The sequence below is a fragment of the Semicossyphus pulcher genome, unplaced genomic scaffold (assembly GCF_022749685.1).
Source record: "Semicossyphus pulcher isolate SPU_LCO1_2020_fin unplaced genomic scaffold, fSemPul1.0.p SCAF_6, whole genome shotgun sequence".
Classification (NCBI taxonomy): domain Eukaryota; kingdom Metazoa; phylum Chordata; class Actinopteri; order Labriformes; family Labridae; genus Semicossyphus; species Semicossyphus pulcher.
In genome coordinates, this window is record NW_027211737.1 from 17,630,725 (window position 1) to 17,647,779 (window position 17,055).

At 43.1% G+C, this 17,055-nt stretch overlaps 1 protein-coding gene across 2 annotated transcripts; it reads left to right on the forward strand.

The window, feature by feature from the left end:
• The first annotated feature begins 116 nt into the window (after positions 1–116).
• inpp5jb (inositol polyphosphate-5-phosphatase Jb) lies at positions 117–16,577 on the forward strand. 2 transcript variants are annotated; one of them, XM_069683225.1, is made up of 13 exons: positions 117–482; positions 5,023–5,507; positions 7,155–7,262; positions 7,503–7,611; positions 10,359–10,475; positions 11,219–11,394; positions 11,620–11,731; positions 12,088–12,197; positions 12,601–12,802; positions 12,939–13,076; positions 13,231–13,314; positions 13,394–13,498; positions 13,704–16,577. In XM_069683225.1, exons 2-13 carry the CDS (start codon positions 5,035–5,037, stop codon positions 14,025–14,027), a joined length of 2,058 nt encoding a protein of 685 aa, XP_069539326.1. In that variant the 5' UTR covers positions 117–482; positions 5,023–5,034; the 3' UTR covers positions 14,028–16,577. The 2 variants fall into 2 exon arrangements, with proteins under 2 accessions (XP_069539326.1, XP_069539325.1); XM_069683224.1 differs by having other exon boundaries at positions 117–476.
• The last annotated feature ends 478 nt before the right edge of the window (positions 16,578–17,055 follow it).

Sequence of the window (17,055 nt, forward strand, 5' to 3'; positions counted from 1 at the left end):
TAATTACCAGCCGAACGCCGTTGGCGGGCAGTAGCTGTTCGTTTACGGAAGCGTTCTCTCTGTTGCTGTGCCCGGACGTCTTCTTTAATTTTGAAGGGCACGGGACAGGACACAGACGTGTGCGCGTGCAGCTGCAGTCTGTGTCTTTAAACGCAGAGGGAGACATTTGTGTTTCTGAGATGTAGCCTGTCTGGCAAATCTGTTGCGAGCATCGCTCCAAACCCACCTGCTCCTCCTCACTGTCATCATCGCGCTGAGGAAAGAAGGGAGGAAGGAAGGAAAGAAGGTCGCTGGCATGCCGATGGTTTCATCAGGGAGGCGACTGGAAAGGAAAGTTTAGTGTGTTTTTGGATCCTCAGAGGGGACATTTGTACCCTCCACCGAGGCTCCGGACCGACCGACCACTACATCTGCTGAAACGGTGTCCTCAAAATCCATCAGCTGTAGAAACCCTCAGCACAGAAAAACCAAAACAGGTAAAGGTGATGAATTTTCTCACATTTAAACATGATAGGGGCATTTATAATGCAGCCAATAAGACATACTAATATTAATCAGCAAAAGCAAAAGCACCAATCACATAGACTGGAAATACCGTTGTTTACTCTTGTGTCATTCTGAAAGCTGATGTTCGTGCTGATGTTGTGTCTACCTGAGAAGAGATATAAATACACTGCTACAAGGTGTTAGTGGCAGAATTTTTAATGTAAAACCGTTTTTATTGAGAAAAAAAATGACACAAAATCACACTTTTCTCACCTTTTACAATACTACAGACGATGCTGATGAATCATTTTGGACAGTCACATTAGAAATGTGTACACACACACACACACACACACACACACACAGACTTGGCTCTGATATTTTCCTCCCTCATCTCTGACACACATAAAAACAAATGCATGCACACTCAGCCACCCATGCCTGTGGGATAATATCTGATGGCAAAACATTGAATTAACATGACCTTCATCTCTTTCAGCCTGAAAAATTGTCCTTGAAGTAAAAGTGTAATTAGGTCGGACACTTCATCTGCTGCTGTCCTCTTTCAGCTGAGACATCAGATATTTCAGTCCTAGTATATAAATGTGTATTAATCTATCATGGGAATAATACTAGTGTACATACTGTATCCTGAAAGTGTAAAATGCAGAACTTGTGTTCTAGTATTTACGTAACAGACAGAATAACAGACATCAAATGGCACGTCATATCAAAAAGCCTTATCTAGGCTGTTAGGCATGTTTGCATGTCTATCTGTGGTCAGAAGCTGTTTTACATAGGTTAGCTCGAAATGTGTCATTGTGCTCTACGAATGCATGCTTTACCCCCACAGTGCCTTACATTTCAGTGCAGAATGTATTCAGATTGCAGTTACATGCAATGTAATGTATGAGATGCACACAGGGTAAGATAATTCTGCTGCATGCATAGTAATCTGCTTCACTGGATTCCAAAACAATACAGATGATTTTAGTCTAAATGACTGATTATTACTCACCTAACAGGTTTTCTCTCTACAGCAACTGCTATACTGTTGAGCTGGTGTTGCAACGTTGCCTGCTTCTTCATTCTTACTTACTAATCAGTGAGCGGTGGCGCAGGAAGGAACATTTAGGCAAAGGACCAATGTCTCTGTAAGCACATGCATGACATTAGTAAACATGCACTGGGCCTGTTTCATGTGCCAGCCCAAGCATGAAGGATTTATTTTATTGTCCTAATGAGTTTTTGTCATTAAATTTGATTCTGAAGCCAGATCCCTTTACAGACAGATTGTGTTGTAATTGCTGTAATCCCCCAATTTGTCACTTATTTGGTCAATCAGATGCTTTTGACTCTGCTAACAACATGGTTCTCCTCCACAGCGAGGCCTTTAAGCAGAATGAAGCATAAGTAAATGTTTCCATTTGGCCGATTCCTGTAATTGTTAATTGACAGACTCTGAAACTGCAACTTACAATATAATTTTGCTGTGTAGACATTATGCTGTGTGTTGTCAGCACATGTCCTCAGTGTTAGACTGTAAGCCGAATCATTCTGACATCCTCCAGCCTCGGCAGTGACCTGATCAGAGAGATGAGGCCCGCTGGATGCAGGGGAGAGATACACAGTGGCACTAGGACCTGGAGGAGCCATGTACAGCTGTGGCAGCAGCTGCCGGTGTCATTTCTGTCCGGGTCATCATTAGTATCCCTGTCACAGGGGCATATGGCCCTGGAGGCCCTAAGCACAGACACTCTACTTGGCTGTAATTTCAACAATAAACACTGAAGAGGTGTGCAGAGTGTGATTCACACTGTGGTTGGACTCACTGTGTAAGTGTAAGAGAGAGCCATGAATTTAAGATAATTCAATGTGAAGAAATACATGAGCAGCTAAAGATGGAAAGACATGAAACATGGCACCTGACCCTTCGATTGCACGGTCATCCAAAAGATCTGCGTTGTCCAATAATCAGAGGAGCTAAAAAAGGCTGGCTGAAGCCTGCTGTTTGCTGGGTTACATCCTCCCTGCCTCTCTCAGCTCTCACCCCCTCAGGAGGGTGCATGTAAACACCATGACACATTTGTTATTATCAAATCATTCCCCTCGCTCCTCGGAGAACGTGAGCGGAATAGGAAGTGTTAGTCTGACATGACTGTGCCAAGAAAGGCAAATATTTGACTCCTGCACGGTCATATGCATTAAGGAAACTAACATTTTTGTTTCAGAAAGATTAAATTAACTGTATTTAGACTTCAGCTGCACAAAAATATAGATTACAGTGAAGCCTCTGCATGTGCTACTTCCATATCTCATACATGCTCCTGTTCCCATGGTCCCCTCCCTCTCATTCTCCTTCCCATGTTCCCGCACACTCATGCACGTTACAGACAACTATGATCTATGTCCAGTTGTTTTGACGATGGCCGCTGGCACTGTGGCACATTGACGTCATTGATAGTGACTGAAAGGTGGTTGGCTGAAGGAAACAATACAGAGCATGTCGCTGGAGGAGCACAAGTGTCACCTCAGAGCGCAGGCGAAATGAGAGAGGAAAGGGACGGAAATATTTTAGGTCAGGAAGGAAAATTATAAGATGGGAAGAAATTGTTGGGGTGAGCGTGTGTGTGAAGGTGGGAAGATGGAACAACAGAGTCTGGGAGAAGATGGGGAGAGAGAGGGGATTAGAGAATGGGACGATAAGAGAGAGAGAGAGAGAGAGAGGAGGGGGATTAAAGCTTGGAAAAATAGAGAGTGCCAGAGGGAAGTGTGAGAGGATCAATTTGGAGACATTCTGCAAAGAGACACAGTGCTGTCACTGAATGGGCTGTCTCGCTCTCGCTTCCCTCGCCTCGTTTTGCACCCACCCACTCCCACGTGTGCCCAATTCGCCCTCCCACACTCCCCTCACTCAATGCCATACATGGACCATAGGAATTCATTATACCCAGACAGGCACCAGGTTATTGGTGGACGGAGAGACCGGCATGTTTCTGGGCGCATGTTGAGTACAGAGGCAGCTCTCCTCTCGTGGCCTTCGTCTCTTCAAGGTCATGTGAATAATTATGAGGGAGCTCTGTTGTTTCTCCCCAAGCAGATGACCTCTCTGTACTTACTGACCAAGGATAGGTCCACAATGTACAGGACGTCTTTTCAACCGTGTAGAGAATATGATGGGTTGACATGACGTCCCCTCACCCTCCTGAACGACACAACATTTTTCGGTCCTTTCTGACACGTTTGCTCCTGCCACCCCTGACTGATGGATCTGGGTCGAGCAGCCACAGCGTTGTGTCCAAATCAGCTGCTTTAAGGCTTGGAGATGTCCACAATGACACAAGACCATGTCCCAATCTATGTGGATATTTGTTTCGTTTTAGGGATCTGATTTCTAAGTATGACCAATCCCTGCTTATTTTTATTTTAGTGTCATCTTTGGTGATGGAAAAACACGGACTATGGAGTTCCTAAAGTCTTTTTTCTTAGATTTTTTGCCAATTTTGCCAAAGTTTGTATTTTTATTAGTGGGACTCTTTTCCTCTGTCATGTTGCGTTTTAACCACAATTACTCTCTAATTAATAAAGTTGCAGTTGCCAAAATGCGTCTTGTATTTTGCATTTAAATCTGAAATTTTAAACCATGTTGGCTTGAATTGCTTTTGTGTTTCATCACCAAAGCAGATACTGATTTACACAACTGAATCAGATGAATGCATGAGCTTTATGTCTGTCCTCTTGTTCTGCTGTGCCTGTGTGATCTCTCTGCTGCTCCCTCGCGCTGTGTTATTTATTTCCATGCTGTTGACTTTTGCTGTTGTGGACCGTGCAGCGGTTTCTCATGTTAGTGTGTGGCAGGTGCTCTGAGCTGATATGAACTGACTGAGCGTCTCCGTGGTTACTGGAGGACTGGCAGGCGGCTTACACACAAACTGGAGAGGATGATGAACTGTGTCCAGGCCCCTTTTTCCCTTTAAATCCCCGTCCAAAAGCTCAGGGAGGTCAGGACAGGACGAGGATACATCTCCTCTGGTCTCCTCACGCTCCCTGTCTGTTGTGTTTATGTATTTTGTACCGTAGATTCTTCTGCATGTTGTGGTGTGTACTCTCAAATGTCTGATGTGTGCAGCTGTATTCATCTGTTTTCAAGGCAGGTTTTGAACAGTCACAACGGTGAGAGTCTGAGTGACTCACTCAGTTGTCCTGCTGGGTCAATAGGGTCTCATGACTCATCAGCTGAACTGACTGACTACCTTTGTGAAGAAGCTGCATGTTATTGTGTCCAGATAGAGATCATCTCCATACCTTTCTAGCTCTTTTGCAAATCTATTTTCCTTTGCAAATTCGCATCATTGCTACAACAACTGTGATTTAATCTTGACATGAATCCCTCCATATAATTCTGATGCTGAATGGGAATTTTATCTTTGTTTTTCGTTGTGTTGGACTCTTTGGAAGAGCTGAATTCCTAAAATGCAAACCTAAAGTGCATAATTTCAAGTGGAAACATTCCTGTTTTTGTTTGCTTTGTCACAGAGACCTTAAGAAATGGACCAGGATAATCCGAGCCAAAGCCAGACGCGAGAAGAGAACCCAAATGGAGCAGCAGAAGCTTTAACAACAACAACAACTCCAGCATCAGAGAAAGCAGCTCCGGTCGCTGATTCCACCGCCGGCCAGCCTGCAGCTCCCGGCAGGCCTCGCAGGCCACAGAGAAGCGCAAGAGTCGAGGGCTCTGTAGACGTCTCCGAACCCAAACTCGAGCCCAAAGCTGAGCCCCCTCCTGAGGCGAACCAGGACCAGTGCACTCCTGATGGCACCGTGCCGAGCCGTCCTAAACCTTCTCGCCCCGGGATTAAGGTTGGTCCTAAAGGTGCAGGCCACCACCCGGTTAGGGCTGCCTCTGTCCCACATGCGGTTGCCAGCAGGCCCGTGCCCTCTCACCTGAACCCTCATGCACAGAGAGCGCTGTCTGTAGCTGGGACTGCTGACACACAGGCCCAGATTGTGGAAGACTTCAGGCAAGTTCCCTGATTTGTGTGTCGACGATCATGTCTCTGCACGTCTGTACATCACCTTTTATTCCCACACAGCTTAGAAAATCAAACTTGGTGCACATAGCATTTATTATTATAAATTGACCGTCAACACTAGAAAGCTGCATGATTACAATAAACATGTCACCAGAATATGGTTATTACCTCAAAATAATGTCATTAGAATTGTTTAGCTAAAAATGTATTTGTTTCTACTTTTCTTTCACAAATTCATCAACCAAATTCTTCTAATTTGAGTTAATAATTTCTCCCTACAGTATCAATAAACAGAATTCTGTGAGGATACATTTACAAATGATCCATTTTGGGGACTAAAACATGTCCAAGCCTGTGAAAGATGACACATTTTCACTTTCCTTTCCTGTGAAAGGTTTGTGTCTTCCTTCTTTTCTGTGGGTGTGTCTCTCTCTCTCTCTCTCTCTCTCTCTCTCTGCGCCCACATTCTGGATCTAATTAGGCTACTGAATAAAAAAAAACAAGTTAAGTAAAGTTGGGAAAATTGCGAAAGAATAAAAAGGCCTAACTTTTATATTGACTAATTATTTGTAGTATAGTAGCACATAACACACAGCTGCAGCTAAAAGAGAAACAGTTAAAGTCTGATTACAGTAAAGAAATTCAATAGACATATAAAGTTAAATAACATATGCTTATTTGGTTTCTACGAGCTGTAGCTCTAAGAGCCTGTTGGAAGCTGCCGTTTAATGATAAGGTTCCCAGCACCGTGAGCTTTTTATAGAACATTCTTTGTTTTGTCTCGGGAGCCGAGCCTCAAGTTCCCCGGAACAACTGTGACATCTGCACTTTGATGGCCCCGCAGTGTCCCGTATGCTGTGCCACTGCCTATCTTTAGCTATAAAAGAGCTGTGGATTCATTCTAACTTGGGAAATTGATCAATAGATTTCCACACATTGCAAATAGTGCATTAAATGCAAACAAAGTAGGAAGGTTTGAATGTGCAGAAAAGGGAGACATACTCACTGCAACAAAAATAGCAGCTGATAATACAGACTTAAATTAACAATGACAATAATATTAGCAGTAACGATGAGAATCATGATAATATAAGCACGAATGATAACAATAGTAGCACCTAACAGTTATCTTACTTGCACCTCTTCAGACTGGCAGTTGGCAGTGGATTTGAGCTCTTATTTTGAAATGATTTTGGTAATTAGTGAGCTACAATGCTGCCAAGTATGTGAAATTATGTTGCAAAAATCTTGGCATAATACACAACATGCAGGGTGAGAAAACAATTGCTTACACAACCTTTGATTGGACGTTAGCTGCACAAAGGAACACCAGTATGTACTATGTCATTTAATGTTTTTACTTATTATTATAATATTTCTTAAGTACTTCATGCAGTTCCCTCTGCATGTGAACCATAACGACTGAGGGTTTCATTGATAATCATCAAGCACACAGTCAAGACCTCAGATACTATGACAAGAGTTTGAGATAAAGGTCCATGTCAGCGTTATCAGGACAGATGTGATTCATTAATCTGAGCTCCCTGCCATCTCTCCCAGAGTCTGACACTGGGGTGTGAAGGAGATGAGTGTTTATACTTTAAGTGATATTATATAACCCCCTTTTTCCAACAGGGTGCACATCATCACTTGGAACGTTGGTTCGGCCCAACCACCTGATGACATCACTTCCTTGCTGGGGCTGAATGTCAGTGATGGAAACACAGACATGTACATTATCGGGTGAGTGTCGTGCATGTGGTGCAGAAGTCATCCGCTTTCTTCCACATCAAAGTCTCCACATCGACACTGCAGACAGTGGCACTAATGAGGCTCAGTTCTGATGTCTCTCTCCTCATGGCTACGATTTCCTTCCATTTATTAATCCAACATTACATCATTAAAGCTCCCGCTAATCAGCTCCTCTTACATCTGCGTCTGCTGTTGACCCCTGTGTGTTGTTGTGTGTCATTTCTCTTCCAGGCTGCAGGAAGTGAACTCTATGATTAACAAAAGGCTGAAAGATGTCCTCTTCACAGACCAGTGGAGCGAGGTCTGCATGGAGAGACTCAGCCCCTTCGGTTATGTGCTGGTTAGTAATTGCTTTTATTATCAACACATATGCACGCTCTCATAGTAAAATGCTAAACAGCTTAGACTCAGACTGTATGAGTTTGGCGATCACTGATGAGATCTGTGCTTCCTGCTGCTGTTTTGGCTCATTTTGTTCCCTGAGCAACGGATGGGCTGATCATTTATAACAGGCGTGTAATGTCAGCGTATCTGCTATCTTCCGCTGTCTGCCAAGCTCATAAGTCAGGCTCTCACTGTCTCTCGCCCCCCCGGTGCGCCTTTATGCCTGCATACTAACCATTTTTCTCTGTTTCAAAATGCCTTCACATACCCAGCTTGGGAAGGTGGTGGACTAAGAAATGCAACAGTTTCATGTAATACAAATGCAGCAAATACATCCATAGGCATATATTGAATACTTTATTTGAAATAAGTCATATAAAGCATGGTCATTTTTATGTTAAATATCAACAGGGAGTCTTCTATTGAAATAGAAATGATCAAAATGTGTATTTTCTCATGAACTGAGCAGCGTAAAGCTATTATCAATGTTTCATGTTTCAAAGTACACACACACAGGAGCTGCGGTCGGTGTTCGTCTGAAATACTCTATTGGCATGGTGAGCCACAGAGTGTGAATCAGCTGCTGAGCTAAAAGAGCTAGACAAATGTCTCCCAGGATGCTGTTTTATTTTTGGATCACGTTGCTGTCAGTGTTGACATGCCTCTGACAGTGAGACTGACACTGTCCTGCAGCTACTCGTGGTCTGCTGCGTTTAAAGCTCGTTTAAATCGTCCCCATGTGACATTTTCCTGTTCTTCATGTGGATGGTAAGACTATGAGCAGGTCTAGATGTTAGCTTGTCTTCTTGAGTAGGAATTTGTCGAGTCATTGAAAGTGCGGACAGGCACGAAGTAACAAGACACACCATCGGTCTGCTCACCAGGACTCATTGTCAGGTTCAGGCTGTAACTGCTGCGAGGACGAGAGAGCTAACTCCAATCAGCCCTGCGCTGCAGAAACACAGTCGTCAAGACACTTTTTTCTGTCTATTCAACACGCAATTGCTGATCGTCACCATCATTTCTGTTGGAGTAAGCTGCAATGTAGAAGCACAAATTAGCAACGACAGTTTTTCTCGTCTTTATCTCTAATTGCAACATGGCCGAATATATATTGAAAGTGCTGCAGCATGACTTTTGTAAGTAGTCTGATCTATAGGATTGACCTTTTCTCAAATTTTGTTGACTGACCTTTTAATTAATTACACTACAAATCAGCTAAAAAATACAGCAACTTATTACAAGCCTGTGAAAGCCAGTGATATTTTTTTCTTCTTTGTTTTTGTCAAAACATTTGATTCATTGATTTCTAATCAGGATGTCAAGACAATTTCAACAAAGAAAGACTCTTCTGTGAAGCACATAAGTTCAACTTTATCCAAAACTTTAGTTAATGATAAACACACATCTAATGTGGACACTGTATGATGAACAGTGGGAGAAGATGTTTGTGTGATAGTCAGTGTTTTAGACGGGAGTGAGTAAGCCATTATTTTGCTGTGAACTTGTTCCTAAGTCCACCGCTGCCCTGCTAACATCGCACTAGTTACTCACAGCTCATTTCTTCAGTCATGTGTGTGCTGTACAAGGTCAAACATACACTGCTGCACACACGCACTCTCTCTCTCTCTCTCACGCTCGCACACACACACACACACACTTGTCTCTGGGCTTAAATGTCTTTTTTATTCTTATCCAAAATGTAGCATGACAGCCTTCAGGAGCACTGATGTTGATAAGAAACGCTTTTCAACCACAGCAGTCGGGCCATAGGTACATCCTCTCAGACTTTACACACACACGCACACACAGATACACACTTGAATTGTCTGTGTCCACACACATACAACAAATAAAGTCGGTTCTCTTTACGCTTCAGTTGAATCCATTACGCAACAAAGTTGTTCAAATGGCCAGTTCGTATACAAGCGAGGGGGTCTGATGTCACGTGGAGATGTGTGCCTCCATTACTGCCCACAGGGCGACTCAGGCAGAGTGTGATCATGCTTCTTCGGCCTGCGGTTGGGGGTTGGGAAGTGTGGACCACTGGAGAGCGGGAGGGGGGTGAGCATGAGTATGTGGTGAGGGGCTTGACATAGTATGCAAATTCCTCATCTCATTCCACTTGACAAACGCACGTGTTGTATCTCTGCCCCTCTTGTACAGTACAAAAGTAAGTGTTCTTTGCACACTGCCGACGCAAAGATGTCACAATCTGCATGTGATTATGTCGCACAGCCAGAACAAGTGCTGCAGATGATGGTGGAGGGTTTGAAGTGTGTTCATCAGGTTCCCTCCACAAAGTGGTTTGTTGCAACAGTGAGGCTAGACCACAAGCTATGGCCTCCTTAATGTGCTGCGCTTCGTGTAAAGTAGCTGGAGAGCTGGGCCACAGGCTCCTGCAGGGCGTAATGGAAATGCAAGGGGGGAGAGAGAGGAGGGAGAGTGAGAGAGGAGGGGGAGAGAAAGTGAAGCAGAGCAGCAGAAATGGACTCGCAGAAATGTCGGACTCCGCTCGAAGAATTTGTTTATTAGATTTTAGATATACACTTACCCTGAACTTTACAGCCTCTGTCTCTGAATTATGCAAACTGCCTCCTGAACTCACTGTGCACCTATTCACACCATCTTATCTTGTTCCTCATGTCTGTTTGTCTTTGTCCACCTGTCTGTTTCTCACCTGCCTGTCTCTCTGTCCCTCAGGTGACCTCTCAGCGGATGCAGGGCTTGTTACTGCTGGTCTTTGCCAAGTACTTCCATCTGCCCTTCCTCCGCGGAGTCCAGACTGAGACCACTCGCACCGGCCTGGGGGGTTACTGGGTGAGACGGCCTGTGACACCACTCTGTGATCGGCACTGTGTTATGGGACATTACACACATGAAGCTTAACAGCACTCTCTGTTGGAGTGACAGTTTCTACACACTTCTGTTCTTGTGGCTTTTAAGTCAAATGCTGCTCCATCTAGTTTTATTAAAATATATAGAAAGGGAAAAGCCGAGGATAATAAAAAATAACCAAGAACAAACTATTCTGTTGATGTATATTTACTCCTATGCGGATTAGACAAGAATACACCTAACCAGTGCATTGGAACTTAGTATTAAAGCACTTGTTTTCTTTGTAAAAGGTAAATAAAATGACTAAAAGACGCTGACATGCATGGTGGATGTGGATCACAGAGGGCTCTGATAGATACCTAAAATGTTCTGTATAAACTCAGACTGAGTCTGCTTATTCTGCAGATTTTATACAGAAACATCTTTTGTCTTTTAGTGGGTCAGAGCAGTCGGGAGAACAGCGGGAAGAAATCCGCAGACTCATCCTGTCCCCCCACTGTGCACTTTACTTTTAGCATTAAGTATTGATGAACTTCTTCACTGGTCCTTAATGAGTAAACTTCCTGTTTGTCTGTGGCACAGACCGTAGCATCAGTCAATACAATGACATACCACTTAGCACTTTTCTATCACTGACTGTACTGTAATTAACTCATTTCATTCTGCTTCCATGCCTCCTTTTCTTTTATATTATTTAACTTCCGCTCTGCTTGTATGTGTTACAGGGGAATAAAGGTGGTGTGAGCGCCCGCATGTCAGTGTTCGGCCACACCATCTGCTTCCTGAACTGCCACCTGCCGGCTCACATGGAAAACTCGGATCAACGCATGGAGGACTTTGAGAGCATCCTGCAGCAGCAGCAGTTTGAGGGCCAGTCTGCCACTGGGGTTCTTGACCACGAGTGAGCAACACACAAACACAAGCGTAAACACGTAAACACAAACACGTAAAGCTTCATGTGTGTGTCTGATCAGCAGTAAGTAAAGTGAGAACAAGCTCTGGTACATGTGACAATCCCTGACGTGTCTTCTATTCACGTTTTATGACGGAAATAATGTCAAAATAATTGTTGCTCAAATACTTCTAGTTTCACTTCATGAATTCACGACCCTGCTCTTTCTCTCAGTGTGGTGTTCTGGTTTGGGGATTTGAATTTCCGAATTGACGACCTGGAAATGCAAGTGGTAAAATCAGCCATCGATAACAACAAATATACAGGGCTGTGGGAAAAGGATCAGGTAAATGTAAAAATGTTCTCTGATATACTGTATAAACACAGATTACTCTGAAAATGACACTAAATGCAACTCTGCCATTAGCTTCTCTGTATTTGTAGGAGCTGATCAGGTTAATGCATGATTGCGTTTTTGATTTTTATAAAGAACTTTAAAGACTTTAAATCAGAATGCTGAAAGCTGAAATGACAATAAAAAGTCAGAGATACATGATAAACTGTCTTCTCACTTGTCTGGTGGGTTATGCACTGTGTCAATTATGCCACTGGAGGGCAGCAGAGAAACATACTATCATGTTAAAAGAGGTGTCAGTAAGCACCAGACTGAAGTCTAATGTCTACTCATTCTCATTGTTGCAGCTCAATATGGCCAAAGACAGTGAGACAGTGTTGGAGGGTTTCCAAGAGGGGCCGCTAAAATTCCCTCCCACCTACAAGTTTGATGTTGGAACAAACACATACGACACAAGGTGGGTGATGCCAGGAGAGCTGTTCTGAATTCTCGGTCACTGATCAGATATCATAAAGTCTAGCTCAGTAATACTCCCCTCTCTGAAAGGTCCGCAGTAGCCCGAGGGCAGCATGAAAAGGCCTCTTTTTTTCTCTTCTGTTTTTTGCCCTTTTATGCCTTTATCAAGAGAGAGACGAGAGTGGAGATTGCCGGGAGGGGGAAGAGAGAGTGGGGGATGGCATGCGGCAAGGGGCCGAGGGTGGGAGTCGACCCCAGGGCTGCCGCATTGAGGACTGTGGCCTCTGTATATGGGATGTTCAATTTCACCGCTGAGCTAAACCAGCACCCCAGTTTCTCCTCGTTTTTAAACAAGCTGGTATTCCTCTCTTGCTCTATCCCTCTCTTTCTGCCCACCCACCCAGTGGGAAGAAGCGCAAACCAGCTTGGACTGATCGGATACTGTGGCGCCTGAGAGCCACTGCGCCTGCTGCTCTTAGTGGAGGGAAGCGTGGCTCCATGTCAGGGCTGACCAGCGGGACCAAAGTGACACAGCACTACTACAGAAGCTACATGGAGTACACCGTCAGTGACCACAAACCAGTATCCTCCATCTTTACCCTGCAGGTGAGACACGTTGTGAATTCTCACGTTACTACGGCGCAATAATTTAATACTCAACACCTTTGTTTGAGAAAACAATAACAATATCAACATTGTCTAAACTCGAACTGCTGTACAACAAATAAACTGTTCTCTGTAGTTCCCGTATAAGGTGGACGTCCCCCTGGTCATGCTCATAGTGGAGGATGAGTGGAATAATATCCCTGATGCCGTAGTTAAATTTAAAATTGCCCCCAACTTCGCTCGCAGCTCCTGGGACTGGATCGGACTGTACAAGGTAGAAAAGTCTCACCTCTACAAATAACATGACACGCTTTATGAATCCATGTCAGCTAATCATCACGACTTGCATGACAAATATATGTCTGTGCTTTACAACTTTCAATTGAGTACTTTCTGTGTCTGTGCGATTGTGCTGCTGCCCCCCTTAGGTGGGTTTCAAACACCATAAGGACTATGTGGGATACGTGTGGGCCAAGCAAGAGGAGGCCGATTTTCTCCGACAGGAACAGCAGGTAACGTGTATGCATGCTGGTTCCTCTTCAGTGATCATTTTATTTCACATTTAATAGATGCTGATGAACTGTTTTGCAGGTAAACTTTACGGAGGAAGAATTGCCCAAAGGCTCAGGGGATTTTATCTTGGGTTACTATAGCAACAACATGAGCACCATTGTGGGTGTAACAGAGCCATTTCAGGTAATCATAACTCTGATGCTGTTTTCTATAGGTTAAAATAATCAAATCCATTATTTCTTAGATGTGCTGAGTGCTATTACTGCCTACTGATGTTCCAATCTGCATCTTTACACTGTGTCCATCACCTCTACTGACATTTTGCTGCTCTCTTTCCATATTCTACCTCCTCCATCCCGCTCTAATCCTCTTTTTCATCCATCTTCAGATCCAGCTTCCCACTACAGGTCCTGACCACAGTTCATCAGACAGCTCTGACTTCAGCTCAGAAGACGACAGCACTGTTGTCCTCATGAAGACGAGGTCCCGCAGTCCCAGTCCACGCAAAAAGCACCGCAGCCATCGCAGCGGCAGCCGCTCCGGTAGCCCAGCACAGGCAAAAGTAAAAGAGCCCGATGTCACTGATGGGTCTCGATCCGGCACCACATTGTCAGCTGAGCGTGAGTCCTCAGGACGTCCAGCAGAGGGCAGCAGCAGCCAGGTGTCTGCACCTGTGGAGAAAGAAAAAGACACAGGGGATGCGGGGGTGTGATGTACAAGTGATCCTGCTGTTGTCACAGGTTACATAGCCAACTGTTGTGTCTTTATCACATACATCCACTACACTGTATGTTTTCTGTAAGAAATGATACAGTTTCTGATGCCATCCTTTTCAGGAACAGCCCTCTGGTTTGTCCAGACGGCTAACTTTGCCTTGAGTTGTTAAGCTGTGCACATTGTTTTTATTTGTAAACCTTCACTCTGTCCTGTGTTTCTTCTACCTTTGTACGTTCTCAGGTGTAGACAGTACAGGGAGCTGACACCTTGCATTAGGAAATACTCAAGGATTTATAGTCATGCAGAGTAAAAGAGTGGTAACTTAATGCTTTTCTGAAACCATCTTCCCTATATCCTAACAATGGTTTGAAACTCTGCACTGAAGTACCTAGCAGTCATGTCAGCAAACTGCATGCAAGCGTCAGAAAACACTTTAGAGAGTTTGACATGATGACGTAGACATTGCTCACAATCACTCACTTTGCTTTATTTGTGGAACATGTATCTATTATAAAACAAATCAGCTCAGACCAATATGCATTTCATTCCAACATTCTGCAAATCTGTACATGCAGACAGCCATGCGATTTGACTTGGTGATGTGGTCCTACTCTTGTGGATATTCCCTGCTTTGCAAATTCAGCATGCTTTATACAGCAACATGATACTTAACATGCAGGTGGCATTTCAAATGATCCACCAGTTGAAGCCCCTCCAGGTTTCATTAAACCAGAGCAGAACCAAAGTAGGTGGAGCCTGGGGTTAAGGGGGGCTCGCAGAAGAACAGCACATGTCGGGGTAGAGAGTGAATGTGAGCGTAAAGGCCTTTAAATAGAGCGCCAAATGAGAGCAGAGGGATGTGTGTGGGAGATACTAGCTGTTAGCTGACACTGCATAGCTGTCCTGACAGAGGTGGTTCATTAATTGTTGGTCTCTTACGCTGCTGGTAACAACTACAGCAGGAAACATGCATTATATTGCTGTGGCACACATACGTATGTTAATCTGGGCTTTATCTAAATTTATACAGCAAGTTCATTTTTTTATTATTTATTTAGAAACAATTGACATATTTGTTTTTGTTCATTTGTTCATATGTTTTTGCTGTTTTAAATCAAGGGATCCTGACTGATAATCAATCTGGATATCTCTGACAAATGTGAGCAGGAACTCTACTATGTAGTGCTAGTTCAGGGCTTTGCATTATACTGTAGGGAGTATAATATAAAGTTGACATGTTCCACTATTGTGAAATATCACAATGCAAATGTGATATTTCAAATAAATGAAATGCTTTATTTTTATATGATTTTACACTTTTGCTTTTTTTCACCGTTTGTGTGATTGTTTTCTCCTGCTCAGACCCCCCCTCACTGATCTTGGTGATTAGCTGACAGTGACAATAGTCACAGTAGTCGTGTTGCATTGTTACTGTGTGACCTCTGATGCACCGTCTTAGACACTTTGTACTTCTGGGCTGTTAGCGTAGGACAGTGAACACTGTTGTAGCTGTAACCTCAGTGTGTATGTGTATAATCACTTTTTGTGTGTATGTGTTTTTATGGACGTGTGCGAGTTTGAAAGCGTGTGCGAGAGTGTCTGTTTGTGTGTGTGTGTAGTTAGCTTTGGCAGTGAATGGGGTGCGACTGTTTGCATGGTCTGCTGCTGGACATACTGTACATTCCGGTACTGTGATTTTTGTGCCGTAAAGTGCTGTTTTTGACTCCTCTTTGTTATAATCGTGGCTGTGAAAATTGTTAGAAAAACGCTGTAAGGACATTATACAAATTTAACTACAGTGTAAGTGCTAGGTGAAGAAAATGCAGGGCAGTTCTGCTTGCATTCATTTGAAGTCCTTTGAATCATTTCATGGTGCATTCATGTATTTTTAATTTTGAAATGAGAAATCTTTTGGACCTTTGTGTAGAGTGTGTAAAATGTTAAAGATTGTAAGACTTTGTCCTCCATTAGTTCATTTAGATAAGTATGATCAGTTCTGCAGTCATGACCAGTGATTATCTATTGTGAAATGCTGTCTACAGAATGTTGTTGCTTTGTAATTATGTGGCGCAAATAGAAGAAATGTGTGTGTAAAGGATAAATATTAAGTATGGTAGAAAACATAAAATAGAAGACAATCTATGCCACAAAGATTATTTTACTTAAACTATGTATTTATTTTCTTATTTAACTGTTAAATGAGCCTGAATTCTGCTGGCCAGTGAGGGAGTATTATTTCAATGGAAATGTCAGAATTATATAACAGAATATGGATGATTATTTTTTTTTTCTAATAGGAACTATGACGTTATTTCTCCAGTCGTCAAAAAAGAGTGCTGTCTGTCTTGAGTCTTCTCATATTTATTGCAATTGCTTGGTAAATGGGTAGTTACAGTATGTTTCTTGTGATAGTTTTATAGATGAAAAGCATGATGTACGGAAGAGTTAAGAGTCGCTGGGTTGGGGTGAAGAAAGAAATGAGGGATCAAGAAACAGAAACCATGACCAAGATTATAATGTGGTTTTACAAAGAAAATAAAGTCGAAGGCCTTAAAAAATAGGTGTATTTCCTTGAGAGAATGATGACTGTGCTCCTTAAACCTTTACACAAATAAGAGAGTTGAACTTAATTTAATGATTGCCAATCGATTACCCTGATTCTTTAGACAACCAATCACCTCTTTCTGTTTTATTATTGTTACTGCTGGAAGTTCCCTGCTATTTGACTTTCTGAATAATTGTGTAAAACAATTATAACAACACATCCTGCAGAAGGCAACAGCAGGTGCATCTTGCATCATGCTTTTGCCCGCTGAAAAGAAAGTGTGCACTCTGCAAATTCATGGTGACAAACGACTGTACCACTCTGATGCAACACTGGTCTGGGATTGAGTGGCTTGGTTTAGTGACGCTAAAGACCATGGGTCCAAGTAACAGCATTAAATGAACTGACTATAATGGTACATCCTGACTACACTAATGAATACCATAAAGAAAGCAGAGAGCACCGTTTAACTTTTGAC